The 20,119-nt window shown below is 45.4% G+C and overlaps 1 protein-coding gene across 1 annotated transcript in view; it reads right to left on the minus strand.

Moving 5' to 3' along the window:
- Positions 1-4,598: 4,598 nt before the first annotated feature.
- LOC120024841 (immunoglobulin superfamily DCC subclass member 3-like) overlaps positions 4,599-20,119 on the minus strand; it is a 106,678-nt gene continuing 91,157 nt past the window's right edge. The window contains exons 8-14 of the mRNA XM_038969163.1: positions 13,604-13,851; positions 7,780-7,944; positions 7,166-7,354; positions 6,862-6,966; positions 6,405-6,540; positions 6,077-6,302; positions 4,599-4,778 (exon numbers count right to left, since the gene is read on the minus strand). Coding sequence (XP_038825091.1) covers positions 4,599-4,778; positions 6,077-6,302; positions 6,405-6,540; positions 6,862-6,966; positions 7,166-7,354; positions 7,780-7,944; positions 13,604-13,851 — 1,249 coding nt within the window. The remainder of the gene's footprint in view (positions 4,779-6,076; positions 6,303-6,404; positions 6,541-6,861; positions 6,967-7,165; positions 7,355-7,779; positions 7,945-13,603; positions 13,852-20,119) is intronic.

Consider the following 20,119-nt stretch of genomic DNA (forward strand, 5'->3'; position numbering starts at 1 on the left):
GTAGTTTCAGAGTTTCCCCTTGCCTTCCATGGCTGGGGTAGAGAACAGAGAAAACGGTTGAACATTTAATCCCTTTCATGAAGAGGCTTAAAAAGCTGAAATGGTAACATTATTGTCACACAGAAAAAATGTTTGTTTTACAGAGTCCCGGTTTGATGTTTTTCCTCTCCAGTTCTCAATAGGCTTGTGTTGGCAGAGATAAACCAGCTAATGTCTCTCCCCTGATTCTCTCTGGGGAGAGCTGGGGCACTGGGGTAATTCTGACAAACACTCCTTTCTTTACAAAGTTGTGTGTGTGTCGCTGGTGTGTGTGTGTGTGTGTAGGGAGAGGTGACATTACAGAGGGGCAAGGAAGAGAGACAAAAGGAGATAAAACCGTACTAAGAAGAGCGGTTGTGAACTTCATTCATGAATCCCTATATATGTGGCTCACTGAGGCTACACATCTTCATGCATGGAGGATTACCATTACCTGCTCAGTATGTGTGACAGTGGACAGATTATCTCCTTGATTATTTGCCTAGTTGATAAACAAAAAAGGCAATCCCTCCCCCTAAACTGGTTGAATAGGGCACAGTCAGAGCACTGTGAGAGGAAGATTGTACTAAATAACATGGACTCTCATAGTGGAGCGCCCAGTCCATGTTCCGCTGTGACGAATACAACATAAGGATTAGATAGACGTTCCCTGAGCACAGTCAGCCCACTCTCTCTTTGTCCAGAGAAACAAACTCAGCGGACGGGAATCTCACGAGAGGAAGAAGCAGGGCTGAGAATAGATAGCGGGAGAATCTCATCTCACCAGCCAATGGAGTGGTAATAAGTCAGAATAGACTAGAGCAGCTTCAGCAGTTGATCACAGAGGGCAGCTCTTAACATTGATCTATAGGAGTGTAAAGCACTGGGAGAATCATGATCATATAAATCATGTAAACATGATGCCTCAATTTACAGCTCGGCATTCTGGGTGAAGGGTAAATAAGCTGTGCACTGTATGGCACTAAAACCTGTCAAATCAGGGATGAGATGTGGGCAATTTCCAGCATCGGAAATTAACCGTAAATTATTAAGAAAAAGTACCTCTGGTTTCTCTGGAGAGACCCCTCCTCACAAACATCTATTACGTTTTTAAAGAAGCACTAGAGAGAACATTACATCAACAGTTCATAAATACACGTGTAACATTGAGGCATTTCTTTCCGCTAGTTTGACAACTATCATTACTGTTCACTAAGACTTGCCATGTAAATCTACCATCATGTACAATCAAAATACAAGCAATGAATAGACGCGAGACAACAAAAGAAATGCACGGTGAAGAAACAAACAAACACAAAGTACAGAATTACTGCAGATGAGTTCTGGTGCCACGTTTTCAGCAATAATGCAATGCATTAACAACAACGACTTCTACTGCATCGTACAATAAAAACCCTCTGCTGGAGGAGCCCCCACTGACGCGTCTCTCTGGAATGTAATGTGCATTATAACTGTACAATAGATAGTCTAATAGAAACACAGTTCTACAGCCCGGCTTTAACACAGACATCCCATTTATTTAACCAGTCCGTTTCAGGCTAGTGTAGTTACCATATCAAATCTAGAATGGACCAAGCGCTGGACACACTTCCTCTAATCAGCCAACTACAAAGGGATGAGAGCACTGGCTGCTCTAAACGATCTAACTCAAACATATTGGACCAACAAATTACTACAATTCAATCGATTACTGCAGTCAAGGAAGGTAGGAATATGTGTGTGCCTTTCTTTATAGGAGATGTTGTACATGAAGGGTACAGTATTTAATATCTAATAATATCTCCATTTATTAACACAATTTGAGTATGATAATTGCAGAGATCCCTTGCAATAAATCAGGGGTGAGAACTGGTGACTCTTCATAATCCTTACTTACAAACACCTGTTGCTGCAGATCAACATGCACATCCTCTGTGAGGAGGGTTCTGGGAGTAAAAGAGTAGTAGCTATACTACAGTTTATACTGAGTAGCTATACTACAGTTTGTAGTGAGTAGCCGTACTACAGTTTATACTGAGTAGCCGTACTACAGTTTATACTGAGTAGCTATACTACAGTTTGCAGTGAGTGCTTGATGTCCTCATTTATTAATCCATAACAGACACATGTTCAAAGACATTCAAGTCTGAGTGGAAAAACAAAAACGTAAAAGCTTCTGATACAACAAGAATGTAATAAAAACAATTGTGACACATTCACATCCACAAAAGCTAAGCATAAAGACGAAAAGAACTGTTTTTCTGTCACACAACTGCACTACCACAAGGCCCTGAAGACACCCTCCCTTCCCTAGGAGTGTGTGTGTCAGTACGTGTCTGTGTGTGTGGTGTATATTTATGCACATATAGAAGTTTCCTTCAGAGTGTGAGAGGGAGCAACCTGAGAGCAGGACTGTCGTGTCGGGGTTGAGGTAGGTTACCAGAGTAATACTGCTTTAGGCCATTATGTGACTGAGACACAGTAGAGAGCATAGAGTTAAAATGTGATCCATCTCTACAGTAGAGAGAGCCAGAGAGAAGACAAGGGGTCCGTCCGACAGCGGCCCTAACCCAGGCTACCGTAAGAGTACTGGCCTGGCTCAGGTTGGCTCTGCCTCAGGGAAGCTCCAGCTGCAAAGAGCATGGTTCTGGAGGAACAGTGGTGGTGGTACTCCCAGATCTGACCCTGGATCAGATCCAAGTCTAATAACATCCCGTTGACTGTGTGTTTGCTCAGGAAGATGACAGCATGAGCACACTGAACTCAGACCTGTGAGTTAATACCGGTGGTCCACCTGTTAAACCATCTCCCTCTGGATTTACATGCAGCACTGTAATAAAGGTTTTCCTGAAGCACTTTCATTTGTCAGTGTGGAGGAGGGATGGAGTGAGGGATCTGGGATGGACAGGTTCGATAAGTCTGGGCTATTCCTTTCTGACAGAAGAGAATTGATTTGAATTGATTTGATGAACTATAACAAGAGGAGTGCACTGTGCCACAGCTTGGAGTGAGTGACAGGCAGAGCGCAAAAATCTGATTAGAACAACACTATTGCCAATTGAAGAGCCAATTACCTGGGATCATATCAGATACATTAACATTTTGTGGTTGTCAACGCCTACAATGACATTTTGATACATTTGTGCTTATTTCTCTTAATACATCACATATACCATATGTACATTCTTTCACTCGCTGTCTCACACACACACACACACACACACACACACACACACACACACACACACACACACACACACACACACACACACACACACACACACACACACACACACACACACACACACAATTCCATCCTGCAATCATTCATAAATACACATATGATGTATGTCTCAATCAAGTGTAAATGTAACTAAAACCTCCCCTGCCCAATGGAATATCTGCAGCAGTTCTCACACAGCAGTAAAATTGTCCTGAAATGATTAGTGGCAGTGCAGTGCATCTCTAACAGTCTTTTCCATCAACAGAAGCAACTAAGATTCAAATAAAACAAAGACAAAATATCTCACGCAAACACGATGGAAAACGATGAAAAATGTCTTTACAGGTAGAATACATACAACAATATCATCTGTCAACTTGCATGAGGTACTGACATATCCACAAACAGCCATCGACGGAGGGAAGCCAGGAGCTCTCACAACAGAAGTACATGTTTCATTATGAAAGAACAACTACAACATCGTTATCTTGAGGTAGAACGTGGACTTCAGCGTTTTCTTGAAGTGCTTTCCGTTACATTTTTCTTTCTTCTTTTCCCGGCTTCGACAAGCAGGAGAGCGGCGGTTCTTGACATCTGAGGTAGCGTGGCACCTGTTCTCGTGTTTTACGAACCGATCGCTCTACATGTAAAAGTAACTGAACACAAGGGGAAAAGACGGATCCCAAAAAGGTTTCCCACGTCACATTCATTCCGGCTGAGGTAGGTTTTTGTTGAATCCTAAGGTTCACAGAGCCAAGTTAAGAACCTGTATGAAGGCCGAGAACTAATAAAAAACCATTGATATCACTGAAAATAAAAGTCCTGAGACAGAGAATATATGAAATCACTGGAAGAAGGCCTTAGTCTTCGTTGGATGCGTCTGTGGAATCCTTGCTAGGCTAAGAGTAGGCAGCAGTCTGACATTGAAAGAAAAAGTAGAAATAAGACCAATAACTTATTACCATTTTGTAAGATAGTAGAGAAATAAAAACATATTCGACTCTGAGATAAAATGACGAGTGTATAACAAATACATTCTGGGCATCTCTTCTGTGTGCTGCCGGCAACCAGAAAATGAAGGAAGTACAAAAAAAACAAGAACACTTAATTCACCTGCCAAAGCTAAAACTTAGCTGTCCATCACAAAAGCGCACCAAAAACCTAGGCCGGGGACACCTCAAGAACGAGTCCAAGACCCTATAACTTTTCCAGAGGCGACTTAATTAACTTACCAATAACACAATTCTTTGCACAATGAAAAACCTAATATGAAAAGAAATACTTCGGTCGACCTGAGTGTGATACGAGTCTGAGGTGACACTGTGACCGTGTCACAGACTTGACCTTCATGCTTCTATCAGGTCTGGTCCTGCTGGGTGACCCCGGCCACAGCCCTGTCACCGGCCCCTCGGCCCTCTGCTGGAGGCCTCTGGAACTGCGTCTCTCTGTCCCCCTCCACCACAAGGCTGAAGTCATCCAGCGGAAGAGTGGACAACTGGGTCTCGTTCAGTGCACAGGACACCAGGGATCTATCCAACTGGAAACACACACACAGTAATGTAGTTAAAGATGGAATGAGTAGTAGGGGAAACAGCGCCGCTGTCCGCCCACTGGCGTTGTTATTGTTTTGCTGACGAGGTGAGGAAAAAATAGCTGGAAAAAATTGTTCTGTTCTACCACGTGTGCAATGATGTCAGAGGGAAAAATCTGTGTTAGTTGTTTGCAGTAACTCTGTTGTTGTTGTAATATCGTTAACGGCCGTGGCAGTTTCACCAATTAACGATTCCAGCTTCAATATGGGAATATACAGTTGAAGTCGGAAGTTTACATGCACCTAGGTGGGAGTCATCAAAACTCGTTTTTCAACCACTATACACATTTCTTGTTAACAAACTATAGTTTTGGCAAGTCGGTTAGGACATCTGCTTTGTGCATGACACAAGTCATTTTCCAACAATTTACTTTACTGTTTGGCCACAATGACCATCGTTATGTTTGGAGGAAAAAGGGGGAGGCTTGCAAGCTGAAGAACACCATCCCAACCGTGAAGCACGGGGGTGGCAGCAACATGTTGCGGGGGTACTTTGCTGCAGGAGGGACTGGTGCACTTCACAAAATAGATGGCATCATGAGGAAGGACAATTATGTGGACATATTGAAGCAACATCTCAAGACGTCAGTCAGGAAGTTAAAGCTTGGTCGCAAATGGGCCCAAGCATACTTCAAAGTTGTGGCAAAATGGCTAAGGACAACAAAGTCAAGGTATTGGAGTGGCCATCACAAAGCCCTGACCTCAATCCTATAGAACATTTGTGGACAGAACTGAAAAAGCGTGTGCGAGTAAGGAGGCCTACAAACCGGATTCAGTTATACCAGCTCTAACAGGAGGAATGGGCCAAAATTCACCCAACTTATTGTGGGAAGCTTGTGGAAGGCTACCCAAAACGTTTGACCCAAGTTAAACAATTTAAAGGCAATGCTACCAAATACTAATTGAGTGTATGTAAACTTCTGACCCAGTGGGAATGTGATGATAGAAATAAACGCTGAAATAAATCCTCCTCTCTACTATTATTCTGACATTTCCCATTCTTAAAATAAAGTGGTGATCCTAACTGACTTAAGACAGGGAATTGTACTAGGATTAAATGTCAGGAATTGTGAAAAACTGAGTTGAAATGTATTTTGCTAAGGCGTATGTAAACTTCCGACTTCAACTGTAGAAAATGGCCAATCTAATGTAAATCTAGCCCATTGCATCATTCTAGACTTGGATAAATTGAACTCTTATGACTTGATTTCAGTTGACTACTTGGTGTTAGGCCCTCTACTCACCATGCGTGAACTGTCAGCTTGGTCTCCACAGTGGGACGGGCCTGAGAAGAGTCTCTCCAGCTCGTTGCTGTCTCCCCTGCTCTTCCCAGCAAGGCTGCCATTCCCTTCCATGCCTGATCTGCTCACCCCGTTTAAGGCCAGGGCACCCTGGGAGGAGGAGGACAACTCCAGGGCAATGTTACGCCCGGCCTGGGGGGTGGCCTGCACTGTCTTACACGTCATCAACCTGGAGGTACACAATTCACACAAAAACCCACCGTCAGGTCCCATGCCAGGATCAAGCCCACACAGACACACATAGTCCCCTTGTTGTTGCACCAATACTCACCTCCCCCTGTAGCTGAACATGAGGAAGAGCATGCAGAACACGATGCAGGTGACTCCTATATGGATGCCGATGATGATTCCGGTTGTAGAGGTCTTGCTCTGTTCATCTTTCACACAGTCACAGGGGGTGTTCAGCACTGTAGAGACACACACACACACACACACACGGCCCAGTAAGGACAACAGCAAAGCCACGCAGCACAGTGACACACACATACACACAGAGAAACAAAGCCCACAGCACAGAGCTGTCATACAGTACACCCACAACCTAATCTAGTGCTGCCAGCCAGACTACCAATGCTGTGGCAGCATGGAGTGATCCAGTCAAACGGAGAGCTGTAAACACACAGCAGCCTGCAGGAGGCCTCTTCAACGCTGCTCTGAAAAGATTACAGGACGTGTGAGCCCTGGTTTGCGTGGGTGTTTGTGTTTGTGTGCGGGCAGCAGGAAGTCACCTGATTTCTCCACAGCCTCCTTCAGTGAGACGAAGCGCATGGTGGCGTTGCCGTCTCCGTGTTGGTTGAAGGCCAGAACCTTAATCTCATACACCATGGTTGGATCTGAGGAGAGGAGGAACAGAGAGAGAGAGAGAGAGAGAGCAGTTGAGACATATGAATAGAGTTGGCTTCTAATGTACAATCACTCAAGGCATCACGTTAAACACATTGACCGTGTAACAATCCTTTCAACACATCTCCATGGATCATCCTACCCCCAGCCCCCAGCCCCCAGCCCCCAGCCCATGTCCCTCTGTCTCACCCAGCTGAGTGATGTTGTACTGGGTGACGTTGCGGGTGAAGGTGAGTGGTCCGGTGAAGGGGGGGGTGTGGACCCTCCTGTAGTACAGCCTGAAGCCCTCATGTTGGCCCATCTTAGAGGATGGCTCCCACACCGCCTGCACCACACTGCTGTTCATCAATTTAATGAATAGTGACGGGGGTGCTGGTACTGAAACACACACGGCGGTGTTAGAATCCACTAAACATCCACAGAACAAAAACAAACTACATGATATATTAAATTGAACACAAGCCGTAAGGCTTGTTAAGTCAACCATGTTTGAGTCTATAAAACAGGTCTTTAGTACTTTCTCAGTACATCTCAGTCAGGTATGTGGCTACTGTACTACAGACTCCTGTAGGTGTTTTACAGAACCTTTACAATAAACAACTCATAAAAACCTTTTTTTGGTCCATGGAACTACCACCAATTAAGTGAGCGTTTATGTGTGTGTGTGTGTGTGTGTGTTTGTGTGTGTGTGTGTGCAAGCCTGTGTGTGTGTAAGTCTGTGTGTGTGCTGTTTGCATATGCTTCTGTGTGTGTGTGGGTGCTCTGTTTGTGTTTGTGCAAGTGTGTGCGTTCCCAAGGCACACCTTCGCCAAGTGTGCTCTCGGTGGCGCTCTCGGAGGGCTTGCTGGCTCCGCGGGACGTGTAGGCCTTCACATAGAAGGTATAGCTGGTGGAGGGCTCCAGATCCCCCACTACCTGCTGTAGAGTCACCTTACTGACGGCTTCCTGGTACTCCATCTCCACAGGATCTGAAGGGAGAAAGAGATTGTTTCATTTAACTGCTTTTTGTACACTGTAAAAAAATAACTGGTTCCACCACATTTGTTTTTAGGGGGTAGATCAGCTTTAATATTGCAGATTGATTGTGGCGTCCATCAATGTAATTATCTGCATCATTTCCAATCCCCCATATATATTTTTGTAAATATATATATATAGTATATAAAAGAAAATATTATATTATTTTAAATATTTATACATAATATTAGTAATATTTACAGTTGAAGTCGGAAGTTTACATACACCTTAGCCAAATATATTTTAAACTCAGTTTTTCACAATTCCTGACATTTAATCCTAGTAAAAATTCCCTGTCTTAAGTCAGTTAGGATCACCACTTTATTTTAAGAATGTGAAATAATAGTAGAGATAATGATTTATTTCAGCTTTTATTTCTTTCATCACATTCCCACTGGGTCAGAAGTTTACACACACTCAATTAGTATTTGGTAGCATTGCCTTTAAATTGTTTAACTTGGGTCAAACATTTCGGGTAGCCTTCCACAAGCTTCCCACAGTAAGTTGGGTGAATTTTGGCCCATTCCTCCTGCCAGAACTGGTGTAACTGAGTCAGGTTTGTAGGCCTCCTTGCTCGCACATGCTTTTTCAGTTCTGCCCACAAATCTTTGTATAGAATTGAGGTCAGGGCTTTGTGATGGCCACTCCAATACCTTGACTTTGTTGTCCTTAAGCCATTTTGCCACAACTTTGGAAGTATGCTTGGGGTCATTGTCCATTTGGAAGACCCATTTGCGACTAAGCTTTAACTTCCTGACTGACGTCTTGAGATGTTGCTTCAATATATCCACATAATTTTCTTTCCTCATGATGCCATCTATTTTGTGAAGTGCACCAGTCCCTCCTGCAGCAAAGCACCCCCACAACATGATGCTGCCACCCCCGTGCTTCACGGTTGGGATGGTGTTCTTCGGCTTGCAAGCTTCCCCCTTTTTCCTCCAAACATAACGATGGTCATTGTGGCCAAACAGTTATATTTTTGTTTCATCAGACCAGAGGACATTTCTCCAAAAAGTACGATCTTTGTCCCCATGTGCAGATGCAAACCGTAGTCTGGCTTTTTTATGGCGGTTTTGGAGCAGTGGCTTCTTCCTTGATGAGCGGCCTTTCAGGTTATGTTGATATAGGACTCGTTTTACTGTGGATATAGATACTTTTGTACCTGTGTCCTCCAGCATCTTCACAAGGTCCTTTGCTGTTGTTCTGGGATTGATTTGCACTTTTTGCACCAAAGTACGTTGATCTCTAGGAGACAGAAGGCGTCTCCTTCCTGAGCGGTATGACGGCTGCGTGGTCCCATGGTGTTTATACTTGCGTACTATTGTTTGTACAGATGAACGTGGTACCTTCAGGCGTTTGGAAATTGCTCCCAAGGATGAACCAGACTTGTGGAGGTCTACAATTTTTTTTTCTGAGGTCTGGCTGAAATATTTTGATTTTCCCATGATGTCAAGCAAAGAAGCACTGAGTTTGAAGGTAGGCCTTGAAATACATCCACAGGTACACCTCCAATTGACTCAAATGATGTCAATTAGCCTATCAGAAGCTTCTAAAGCCATGACATCATTTTCTGGAATTTTCCAAGCTTTTTGTACAGTCAACTTTTGCACAGTCAACTTAGTGTATGTAAACTTCTGACACACTGGAATTGTGATACAGTGAATTATAAGTGAAATAATCTGTCTGTAAACAATTGTTGGAAAAATTACTTGTGTCATGCACAAAGTAGATGTCCTAACCGACTTGCCAAAACTATAGTTTGTTAACAAGAAATTTGTGGAGTGGTTGAAAAACAAGTTTTAATGACTCCAACCTAAGTGTATGTAAACCTCTGACTTCAACTGTACATATATATATATATATATATATATATACCATATACATATATATATAAAATATATATATATATTTTCCTAACCCTACCACCCCTCCCCTAATTGGAGTAAACTAATGGACAACAACATTTAGGTTTCTACTTCCAGCTTCTACTTCCAGCTTATAAATACTAGATACATTTTACGGACACAGACTTTTTCCACAGCCATTTACTCAACTTCTTGGTCCAAGTGTTACCTGAACAACAAAAAAATGTGTTGGCCCAAACATTTCTCCAACTTGAGAAAACTTAGGCAAAAATGCAGTAAATGTAAAATGACGTGTTTGCTCAACTTGTCTCATATGTTCATTCAGTTATACATTATTATTTGGGCATCTTAACTAAAAAACGGCCATGCAACTGGCACACACTTTTCAAATTACAACGTGCATTTATACATGAAGCATTCTTCAACATGTACTCACATGGGATTTGAACTCACAACCTCTTGGGTCATAGCATTCCAAGCTTGCTGCTACGTCACCGTGCCTGCGCCAATTATCAGATAATCCAGTTAGTCTCATCATTGATTTGACTTATTTTACAATGTTAGGTTTTTCTGTATAGTTGGCATATTACTCTGTTTTAATATTACTACTTAATCACTATAATATATAAAATAGTTTTTCTTGAGTATACAGTACTTTTAACAGAGCTGAGATTTACTTTGAAGTGCAAAGTGTAGCAATAGAGGTGAAATCAGTCATAGACAAAGATGTGGTGATGTAGCAGGAGAATTGGACTGCTGTGCACCAAGAGGTTGTGAGTTCAAATCCCAGGTGAGGGCATGTTTAATATGAATTACTGTATAAATTAACATGCACAATGTCAAACATGCTAATTGGCAATATTATATGTTAAACAGACATTTTTTAGTTTAAAAATAATACTTTTTAGTTGAATTAATAAATGAGACAATTTGAGCAAACATCATTTTAAGTTGACTGAATTTTTGCCTGCATTTTCTCAAGGTGAAGCTACAGTAATACTTGGACCAAAAATGTTAGTAAAACAAAAAAAGGCGGTGGAACAAGTTACTTAATAATAATTAGTTGAAACAATTAGATTTGTTTTTACTGTCAGGATTGCATCATTTGGTAATAAGGGCTGTGACTGTGAACAACAGCGCTGTGTGAATCCAGGGGGTGGCCCTCGGTAAGTGCTTGTTAAATTTGAAGAGAGAGGGGGGTGTAGGGGGAGGGGGTTACAGTGTGTTATGGCCCTTAAGTCAAGTTACTCACCCATAACCACTATCTACCTCCAGCCCTCAGCCCATTGGGGCAGCCTGTCTTTGGTAGGTAATTAAAGCAGTGCCTATAGGCTAGCCCCTGGGGCCTTTAATTATACATCTGATAGCACTACAGAAGAGAGAGCAGCAGCTGTGTCTGGGTGACGTACTCCTTCGCCGTTGCACACACACCCATAGAGATACACACATGTTAGCACGCAACGACACACACACACACACACACACACACACACACACACACACACACACACACACACACACACACACACACACACACACACACACACACACACACACACACACACACACACACACACACACACACACACACACACACACACATACACACACACGATTGCCACACACCCCCAGAAAATAAACATTGACATGCCAACACAACATTTAGTCTCATTCAATTATCAATTAAAAGCCACTTTTATGGCTCCTCTACATGAAGGATGGGGATGGCAGAGCGACCACACGTCCTGTTACTGTACGTCCTCCCTCCTGCTGTCTGTCTACTGCTCTCTCCTCCCTCCTCTCTCCTGCTGTCTGTCTACTGCTCTCTCCTCTCTCCTCTCTCCTGCTGTCTGTCTACTGCTCTCTCCTCCCTCCTCTCTCCTGCTGTCTGTCTACTGCTCTCTCCTCTCTCCTGCTGTCTGTCTACTGCTCTCTCCTCTCTCCTGCTGTCTGTCTACTGCTCTCTCCTCCCTCCTCTCTCTGCTGTCTGTCTACTGCTCTCTCCTCCCTCCTCTCTCCTGCTGTCTGTCTACTGCTCTCTCCTCCCTCCTCTCTCCTGCTGTCTGTCCACTGCTCTCTCCTCCCTCCTCTCTCCTGCTCTCTGTCTACTGCTGTCTCCTCCCTCCTCTCTCCTGCTGTCTGTCTACTGCTGTCTCCTCCCTCATCTCTCCTGCTGTCTGTCTACTGCTCTCTCCTCCCTCCTCCCTCCTGCTGTCTGTCTACTGCTGTCTCCTCCCTCCTCTCTCCTGCTCTCTGTCTACTGCTGTCTCCTCCCTCCTCTCTCCTGCTGTCTGTCTACTGCTGTCTCCTCCCTCATCTCTCCTGCTGTCTGTCTACTGCTCTCTCCTCCCTCCTCCCTCCTGCTGTCTGTCTACTGCTGTCTCCTCCCTCCTCTCTCCTGCTGTCTGTCTACTGCTCTCTCCTCCCTCCTGCTGTCTGTCTACTGCTCTCTCCTCCCTCCTCTCTCCTGCTGTCGGTCTACTGCTCTCTCCTCCCTCCTCTCTCCTGCTGTCTGTCTACTGCTCTCTCCTCCCTCCTCTCTCCTGCTGTCTGTCTACTGCTCTCTCCTCCCTCCTCTCTCCTGCTGTCTGTCTACTGCTCTCTCCTCCCTCCTCTCTCCTGCTGTCTGTCTACTGCTCTCTCCTCCCTCCTCTCTCCTGCTGTTTGTCTACTGCTCTCTCCTCCCTCCTGCTGTCTGTCTACTGCTCTCTCCTCCCTCCTCGCTCCTGCTGTCTGTCTACTGCTCTCTCCTCCCTCCTGCTGTCTGTCTACTGCTCTCTCCTCCCTCCTCTCTCCTGCTGTCTGTCTACTGCTCTCTCCTCCCTCCTCTCTCCTGCTGTCTGTCTACTGCTCTCTACTCCCTCCTCTCTCCTGCTGTCTGTCTACTGCTCTCTCCTCCCTCCTCTCTCCTGCTGTCTGTCTACTGCTCCCTCTTCCCGCCTCTCTCCTGCTGTCTGTCTACTGCTCTCTCCTCCCTCCTGCTGTCTGTCTACTGCTCTCTCCTCCCTCCTGCTGTCTGTCTACTGCTCTCTCCTCCCTCCTCTCTCCTGCTGTCTGTCTACTGCTCTCTCCTCCCTCCTCTCTCCTGCTGTCTGTCTACTGCTCTCTCCTCCCTCCTCTCTCCTACTGTCTGTCTACTGCTCCTTCCTCCCTCCTCTCTCCTGCTGTCTGTCTACTGCTCTCTCCTCCCTCCTCTCTCCTGCTGTCTCCTGTTTTTTCTGTCTCTACCTCTAACTCTTTTCTTTTTCCTCTCCCTTCCCATCCTCTTCCCTGCTATCTCCTTCTCCTTTTAGCTCCCTCCTTCCCTCCCTCCCTTCTGCTTTCTCCTTTTTCTCCTTTCTCAGAGAGGGCACAGGGGAAGAGGAGCTAGAGGAGGGGTGACTCTGGAAGAGAAGCTGTAGTCAGCCCTGGGGGAGCCAGCCTCCCCTCCCCAGCACCTGGTGCCCCATACAGTCTACACCCACCCACCGCTCCATAACACACAGAACACTCTACCTACTGTACATACCACACTCCCTATTGTTCTGTATCATCTCTACCACACGCTGAGGGCAGCCATCCCATTAACCTCAGCAAAATAACAGAAGTCACGTAGAGAGCTAATGCATGTAAGCAGGTGATAGCTAGATGGTAGAGCATGTACTACAATGACTGGATAACATCTCCCCATAGTGAACCAGTTCACCTGAGGCAGAGCAGTATTGTGTGTTCTAGTGGTGTGTTAGAGATGGTGTTAGCCACTAACCTGTGGTCCTGCGGATGTGTAGCACGTAGCCGATGATCTCCTGAGTGTTCTGGGCAGACTCCTTCCAGGACACCTGGATGGCGTTGGGTGAGAGGGCCTCGGCCCGCACCAGACTGGGCATCCCTGGCAGGCCGTCTGCCCACAGCACGGTGAGACGGGCACTGGCCTGGGTGGAGCCGGCACTGTTCTCAGCGATGCACTGGTAGATGGCTTCGTCCTCCTGACTGATGCCATAGATGGTCAGCGTGCTTGAGGAAGAAGAGGAGGGATAAAGCAGGAGGGAGGAAAGGAGACATAGGAAAGACGTGAGTCTCTGGTTTGCAGCGAGAAGGATTAGGATATTATTGGGTAGTGGAGAGAAAGCAAACAGGAAGCTCTCAGAGATGATTATTGATTTTGAAGATGACTGTATTGTGCGTGCGGTGGCATTTTCTGAGGAAAACAAAGCCGGCAGAACCTGACAAGGGCTTTGTTTAAAACTCTCACAGCAGGCAGTCAAGTAAACAATATAATAGTGTATGAAATCCTTCTGTGTAGCATCTGAATCAAAGTCTTATTTCCAGTACACCAGTAGTAGGGCATTTCTACCAGCCAGTTCCCTCCTCTTTTATGTCTCAATCCTAATAGATACACTGTCACTACAGAATGAGCCTGCTGGATGTGGCATGGTAATAAGACAGGTAATAAACACAACAAACAAAACAAAAACAAACACTGTCTGTGTACAGTAGAATTGTGTGTGTGTGTGTGTGTGTGTGTGTGTGTGTGTGTGTGTGTGTGTGTGTGTGTGTGTGTGTGTGTGTGTGTGTGTGTGTGTGTGTGTGTGTGTGTGTCTAGATGTGAAATGGTGCCTTACTGTATCTTCCAAGAATTAAAATGCTAATCCTCCCTCCCTCCCTCCCTCCCTCCCTCCCTCCCTCCCTCCCTCCCTCCCTCCCTCGTTACTGGAGGATGGGATGGAGGTGGACGGTGGCGGCGCACACCTGACTCCCCTGTTTTCAATTTTTCTCGCTCCACCCTTCTTCCCCTCTGCCTCCCTTCCAAACCCTCCTTCCTCCCTCTATCTGCCGTTGCTGGAGGATGGCTTGATGGGGTGTGTGTGTGTGTAGTATGGGGTGATGTGTGTGGGGGGTGGAGGGCATAGGGGGGGTATTATTAGAGCTGAATACATAATCATCCGCTCTTCTCCTCTTAATCCTGAGGGGATGAGAAAATAAAAGATTTAACACAGAGGAGCATAATATGGAAATGAACCTCTCCAGCATATTGCATTTTTTGGGGATAGACACTGACAGCTAGTGTGAGAAGTGCGTTTTTGAAAAGCTTCAAGGTGGGAGTGTAAGATCAATGACTGTTGCAAATAAATGGAGGAAAAAATATATTTTTTACGCCTTATACTCTATCCATTTCTCACAATGTGCCTGCGGATTAGGTCTGCTATTCTACAGAAAGGCCTCAAACATCACGCCAGAGCAAGCTTACACGAAACACAGTGTCACGCCCTGACCATAGAGAGCTGTTTATTCTCTGTGTTGGTTGTGGCGTGACAGTGACTAAAGTGGGTTATCTAGGTGATTAATTATCTATGTTGGCCTGGTATGGTTCCCAATCAGAGGCAGCTGTTTATCGTTGTCTCTGATTGGGGATCATATTTAGGCAGCCATTTCCCCATTGTGCTTTGTGGGATCTTGTCTATGTATAGTTGCCTGCGAGCACTACAGCAGCTTCACGTTTCGTTTTGCTCTTTATTGTTTTCTTTGAGTTTCACTTCAAAATAAAGAGGACGGAACCATACCACGCTGCATCTTGGTCCACTCCTTATAACGATCGCGACACACAGCCCTTATTTTAAAATCCCCTATGGGAAGAATTCATGGTGGAAAAACGATTGGAACCATTTCCCTGTTTGACCGCTAGGTTTTATGGGTATTATGACTCATATTATGGTACTATATGAGAAACCATGAGGAAAGAGAATTTAGTCCAGTTTAATTACAGAGGTAAAGGACAGTTACTTTATATACCTGACGTTTCACAAGTGAAGGGGCGGAGGGGACTGGTGTTGGTCTTACAGTTCAATGGACATTATACTGTATGAAGTATGACAAGTGGATCATTCGATTTATTACCTTGGTATATGAATGAGCGGCTTCAGTGGTCCACTGATTTCAGTGGAGAGAGAGATTGAAAGAGAGAGACAGAGAGAGAGAGAGAGAGAGAGAGAGAGAGAGAGAGAGAGGACCATTATTCCAGAGAGGATAGGTTGGTCCAGTCTGCCAGGTGGAATCAATCTCACCAGGCCTGTCTAGTTTCACTCTCCTGATGGGTCATGGCTAGAAAGAATGCATTTATTTGCATTTTAGCCCACCCTAACCCTAACCCTTTTCCCCACGTGAACCTAATTCTCCTAACCTACTGCGTAAGTTGTCTTAGCCTGCTACGAAAAGTCAAATTTGACAAAAGTTGTATGCTTTCTAGTCAAAACCCTCCTGAGGGACATCTTCCTTCTCCTTCTCCAAAAGGTGGCGCCGGACATTTGACCGGCAATATTTTAATTTACCGGACATTAGAGAAATTTACATCCCAAGGACCCCGGATTGCACGGACCCAATTGAATCTCGACTTACATAGTATGAGCAATGAGGGAAAAGTAGGTAGTTGTATTCGCTAAAAGTTTTTATTAAAAGTATGAATTTCAGCACCGCAATTGTATAGGACAAACATAAGTACAGGTAAGCGTTTTCAGAATCTAATGTTTACATACTGTGTAACCGTCTTCATATGTATATACTGTATTCTAATCAAGGCTCATATAACTACTGCTGTACACAAATGTTCTATTCATATACTGCCCATAATGTCTATAGACACCATCATACTGTACATATATATTTAGATTCCAGACGCCGCTTGTTCTAATATTTATATATTTCTTAATTCCTTTCTTTTCATTTTTTGTATTTGCCTGTGTTGATTTGTATTGTTAGGTATTACTGCACGGTTGAAGCTGGGAACATAAGCATTTCACTACACCTACGACAGCATCTATGTGTACGCGACAAATAAAATGTCATTGAATTTCATTTGAATTTGCATTTTTACTAGAATCAATGTTGTTACTAGAAAATCCCACGTCTATATAAGAGAACAGAGTTGAGCACTCAGCTAGCGACATTCCTGCCCCTCTTCCCAGAGACCTTTTGCTTTGAGGGTGGATGTGTCTGAGACCAGACTTATAACGTGACTCCTGTGCTGTACCCTCTTCAGCAGCTCCGACTACCAACCACTGGGCTGCCAGGCAGACTGAGGAACCGGATGCTGCTGCTCTCTGGGTTTGTGTCAATCATCTGGCAGATCACACAGAGAGTCTTTGACTGGAGAAAGAAACTATAGCTACTGCAGTCAGAGGAACAATGGCATCACACAGGAGGACAACCAACGCGCAAAGGCTTTGAAGAGAGAGCGAGAGAGAAACTGAGAGAAAGAGCATCCCGGAAAGCGAGCAAGTGAGAGAGAAAAGCATTCCTGATAAAGGGGTAAAAAATGAAGAGAGAGAGAGAGCATCTTAGAAACAGAAAGCGAGAGCGTGAGTCAGTGTTTTGGCAGAGTGCGTGTGTGAGTGGGGAAGAAAAGATCTGTGTTTGGGCCATCTGCCTGGCCTTGCTGTCATGACAGACCGGCAGGTTGACAGCATCATTTACTCATCAGTTCAAGGCCACTTCACCGATTGATGGATCCCCCCAGTCTGGGTGAGGGGGCTGGAGCTGGGTGGGCTCACTGGGCTGGGGCTAGGGTAGGCTCACTGGGCTGGGGCTGAGGCTAGGGTGGGCTCACTGGGCTGGGGCTAGGGTAGGCTCACTGGGCTGGGGATGGGGCTAGGGTGGGCTCAGTGGGCTGGGGCTAGGGTAGGCTCACTGGGCTGGGGCTGGGACTAGGGTAGGCTCACTAGGCTGGGGCTGAGGCTAGGGTGGGCTCAGTGGGCTGGGACTAGGGTAGGCTCACTTGGCTGGTGCTGAGGCTAGGGTGGGCTCACTGGGCTGGGGCTAGGGTTTGCTCACTGGGCTGGGGCTGTGGCTAGGGTAGGCTCACTGGGCTGGGGCTGGGGCTAGGGTGGGCTCACTGGGCTGGGGCTGAGGCTAGGGTGGGCTCAATGGGCTGGGGCTGAGGCTAGGGTGGGCTCACTGGGCTGGGGCTAGGGTAGGCTCACTGGGCTGGGGCTGAGGCTATGGTAGGCTCACTGGGCTGGGGCTGTGGCTCGGGTGGGCTCACTGGGCTAGGGATAGGGAGCTGTGCGGGCTAACTGGGCTCAGTGGGCTGGGGGCGTGGGAGGTTTCTGTTGTTCAGCCACTGGGGCCGTGTTTGCAATGTTGTCACTGAACGAAGGCCTGTGAAAGGCTAAACTAGAGAGAGGGAGGGAGGGAAAAAGGGAAGAAAGGAGGGAACAAGGGGAGAGGGGAGGGGGGAGAGCAGAGGCTTTGAAAAGGGAGGAGCAATGAGCTGTCTCACGGAAGGCCAACGGAAATGACTGATTGCAGGCAGGGTTAGAGGTCAAGGCCAATGCCCAGGTCCCAGCTCGCTGGAATCACAAAATGGGGCTCCCACAGAATGAAAACAGGAAAAAAAGGAAAACATATTTCCCTTTTAATAGGTTCAGCTACACACAAAAAATATGCAGCACAGCGGAATATTCCTAGAGGGAGTAGGACACATCTCTTCACTGAAACGTACTCACACAAATAAATCATAGAAGTCTTCATTACCCATAAAAAACATAGGAGAAAATTAGTCTCGCCCTCAGTTTACAGTCAACCCTCACAAGTCAAAACTATTCCACAAATCATTCCATTTCTACAACATATACTACTGTCGGCTGACATTCTACCCAGATTCAGATGTTACTTTGCAATTTCAATTCACTGTCTGACTGTGTTTGATAATTAGCCTTCTGGTTCAGATGATCCTGACTATGTCATGGACGGGCCAGGCTGGTTTAGATATTCCCATTAACAGTCCTTTCATAAGTGTCGTACTCCCCTGAAAGCAGGCAGCACATTCTGAGGCCATGATTCTGATGGAGGTCAGCTAAGCATTTTCATTACTGGGGTAATGGTGTTTCATGTTTAAGGAACAGCCCGTGACCACCCCTCAGTGCCGCCCTGCGTGAGAAGAACATCAACTCTCTGCCCTTCTACGTCAACCAACCAACATCCAGCGCGCACGCACGCACGCACGCACGCACGCACGCACGCACGCACGCACGCACGCACGCACGCACGCACGCACGCACGCACGCACGCACGCACACACACACTACTAAGTAAAGTCCCTGGTCAAAACAATATAATCCTACTGTTATATTTGCATTAGCTGCCAATCTTAATTTATTGTGACACCATCTTAGCTCACACAGAATTCACACCAGTCAGACTTCCACAGTGTGTAATTGGGTACAGTGTGTAATTGGGTACAGTGTGTAATTGGTTACAGCGTGCTGCAGGGAGACAGTCTAAAGGGCAATGCACGGGAGAATTTGCATGTTTGATATGTGTGTGTATGTATGCATGTGAATGTGTGTGTGTGCGTGTGTGTGTGCTTACGTGTGTTCTTTGATTAATGTGTGTGCATGCACGTGAGTAAAATGCTCTCAAATAATCGATCCCCTTTCTTTCTTATCCTATCCTCTCTGGCAGGTCAGCAGCATGAGATAATTCTGTAGGGAACAATGTGCAGTATGTGCATATCTCTAGTGTTGTCCCTTCCATTTGCAGGAACAGACATGCACGCACCAGGGTTTCCGTTAGGAACATGTGGCATCGGAACAACGTGACCGGGAAGATTTTAATTTACTGGCCATTTGAGAAATTTACCGGACCCATATGAATTGGTTGCGTAACCAATTAGGGTGTCCACCCACTGTGCTCAGAATGAAATAAATCACATTTAGATTATGGTAATTCATCTGAACAGAACATGCAACTCCTGTAATGAAGCAGCCAATAAAACATTTGCCAAAATGCAATTAGTGGGAAAATGAGAGCTGTTCCATATGTGACAGAAATGAAAATATCAGTTAGAAACTTAGAGGGGGAATCTAATAACAACATCTAGGATGGGTTGTTAATATGACTAGGATTGGTCCTTTGGTTTCTCGACAATGAAAGAAAGTTGATATGAAAACCAATAGAACAGCAGAGAAATGCTGGTTAATGACAGCAGGAAGTCTTGATAAAATAATTGCCTCCACGTTTCTATGGCTGGATTTTAACTAGGCTACTTTGAAGCAAGGTAAGACGTGACTCATAATATGAAGTCAACTGTTCAGGTTTCAAACTATTAAGTATATGTTTTCAAAATTCATACTGCCTCCAGCTCATTTTGCAAAGTAGTGGGTGCATGTTGATAGCCTGCCTACCGCCTGGATTGCAATAAGGTGTTTTTCCATTTCCCAGCACATTTAAACCAATACATTTCCACACACACACACACACACACACACACACACACACACACACACAC

The sequence above is a fragment of the Salvelinus namaycush genome, chromosome 30, assembly GCF_016432855.1.
Source record: "Salvelinus namaycush isolate Seneca chromosome 30, SaNama_1.0, whole genome shotgun sequence".
NCBI lineage: Eukaryota > Metazoa > Chordata > Actinopteri > Salmoniformes > Salmonidae > Salvelinus > Salvelinus namaycush.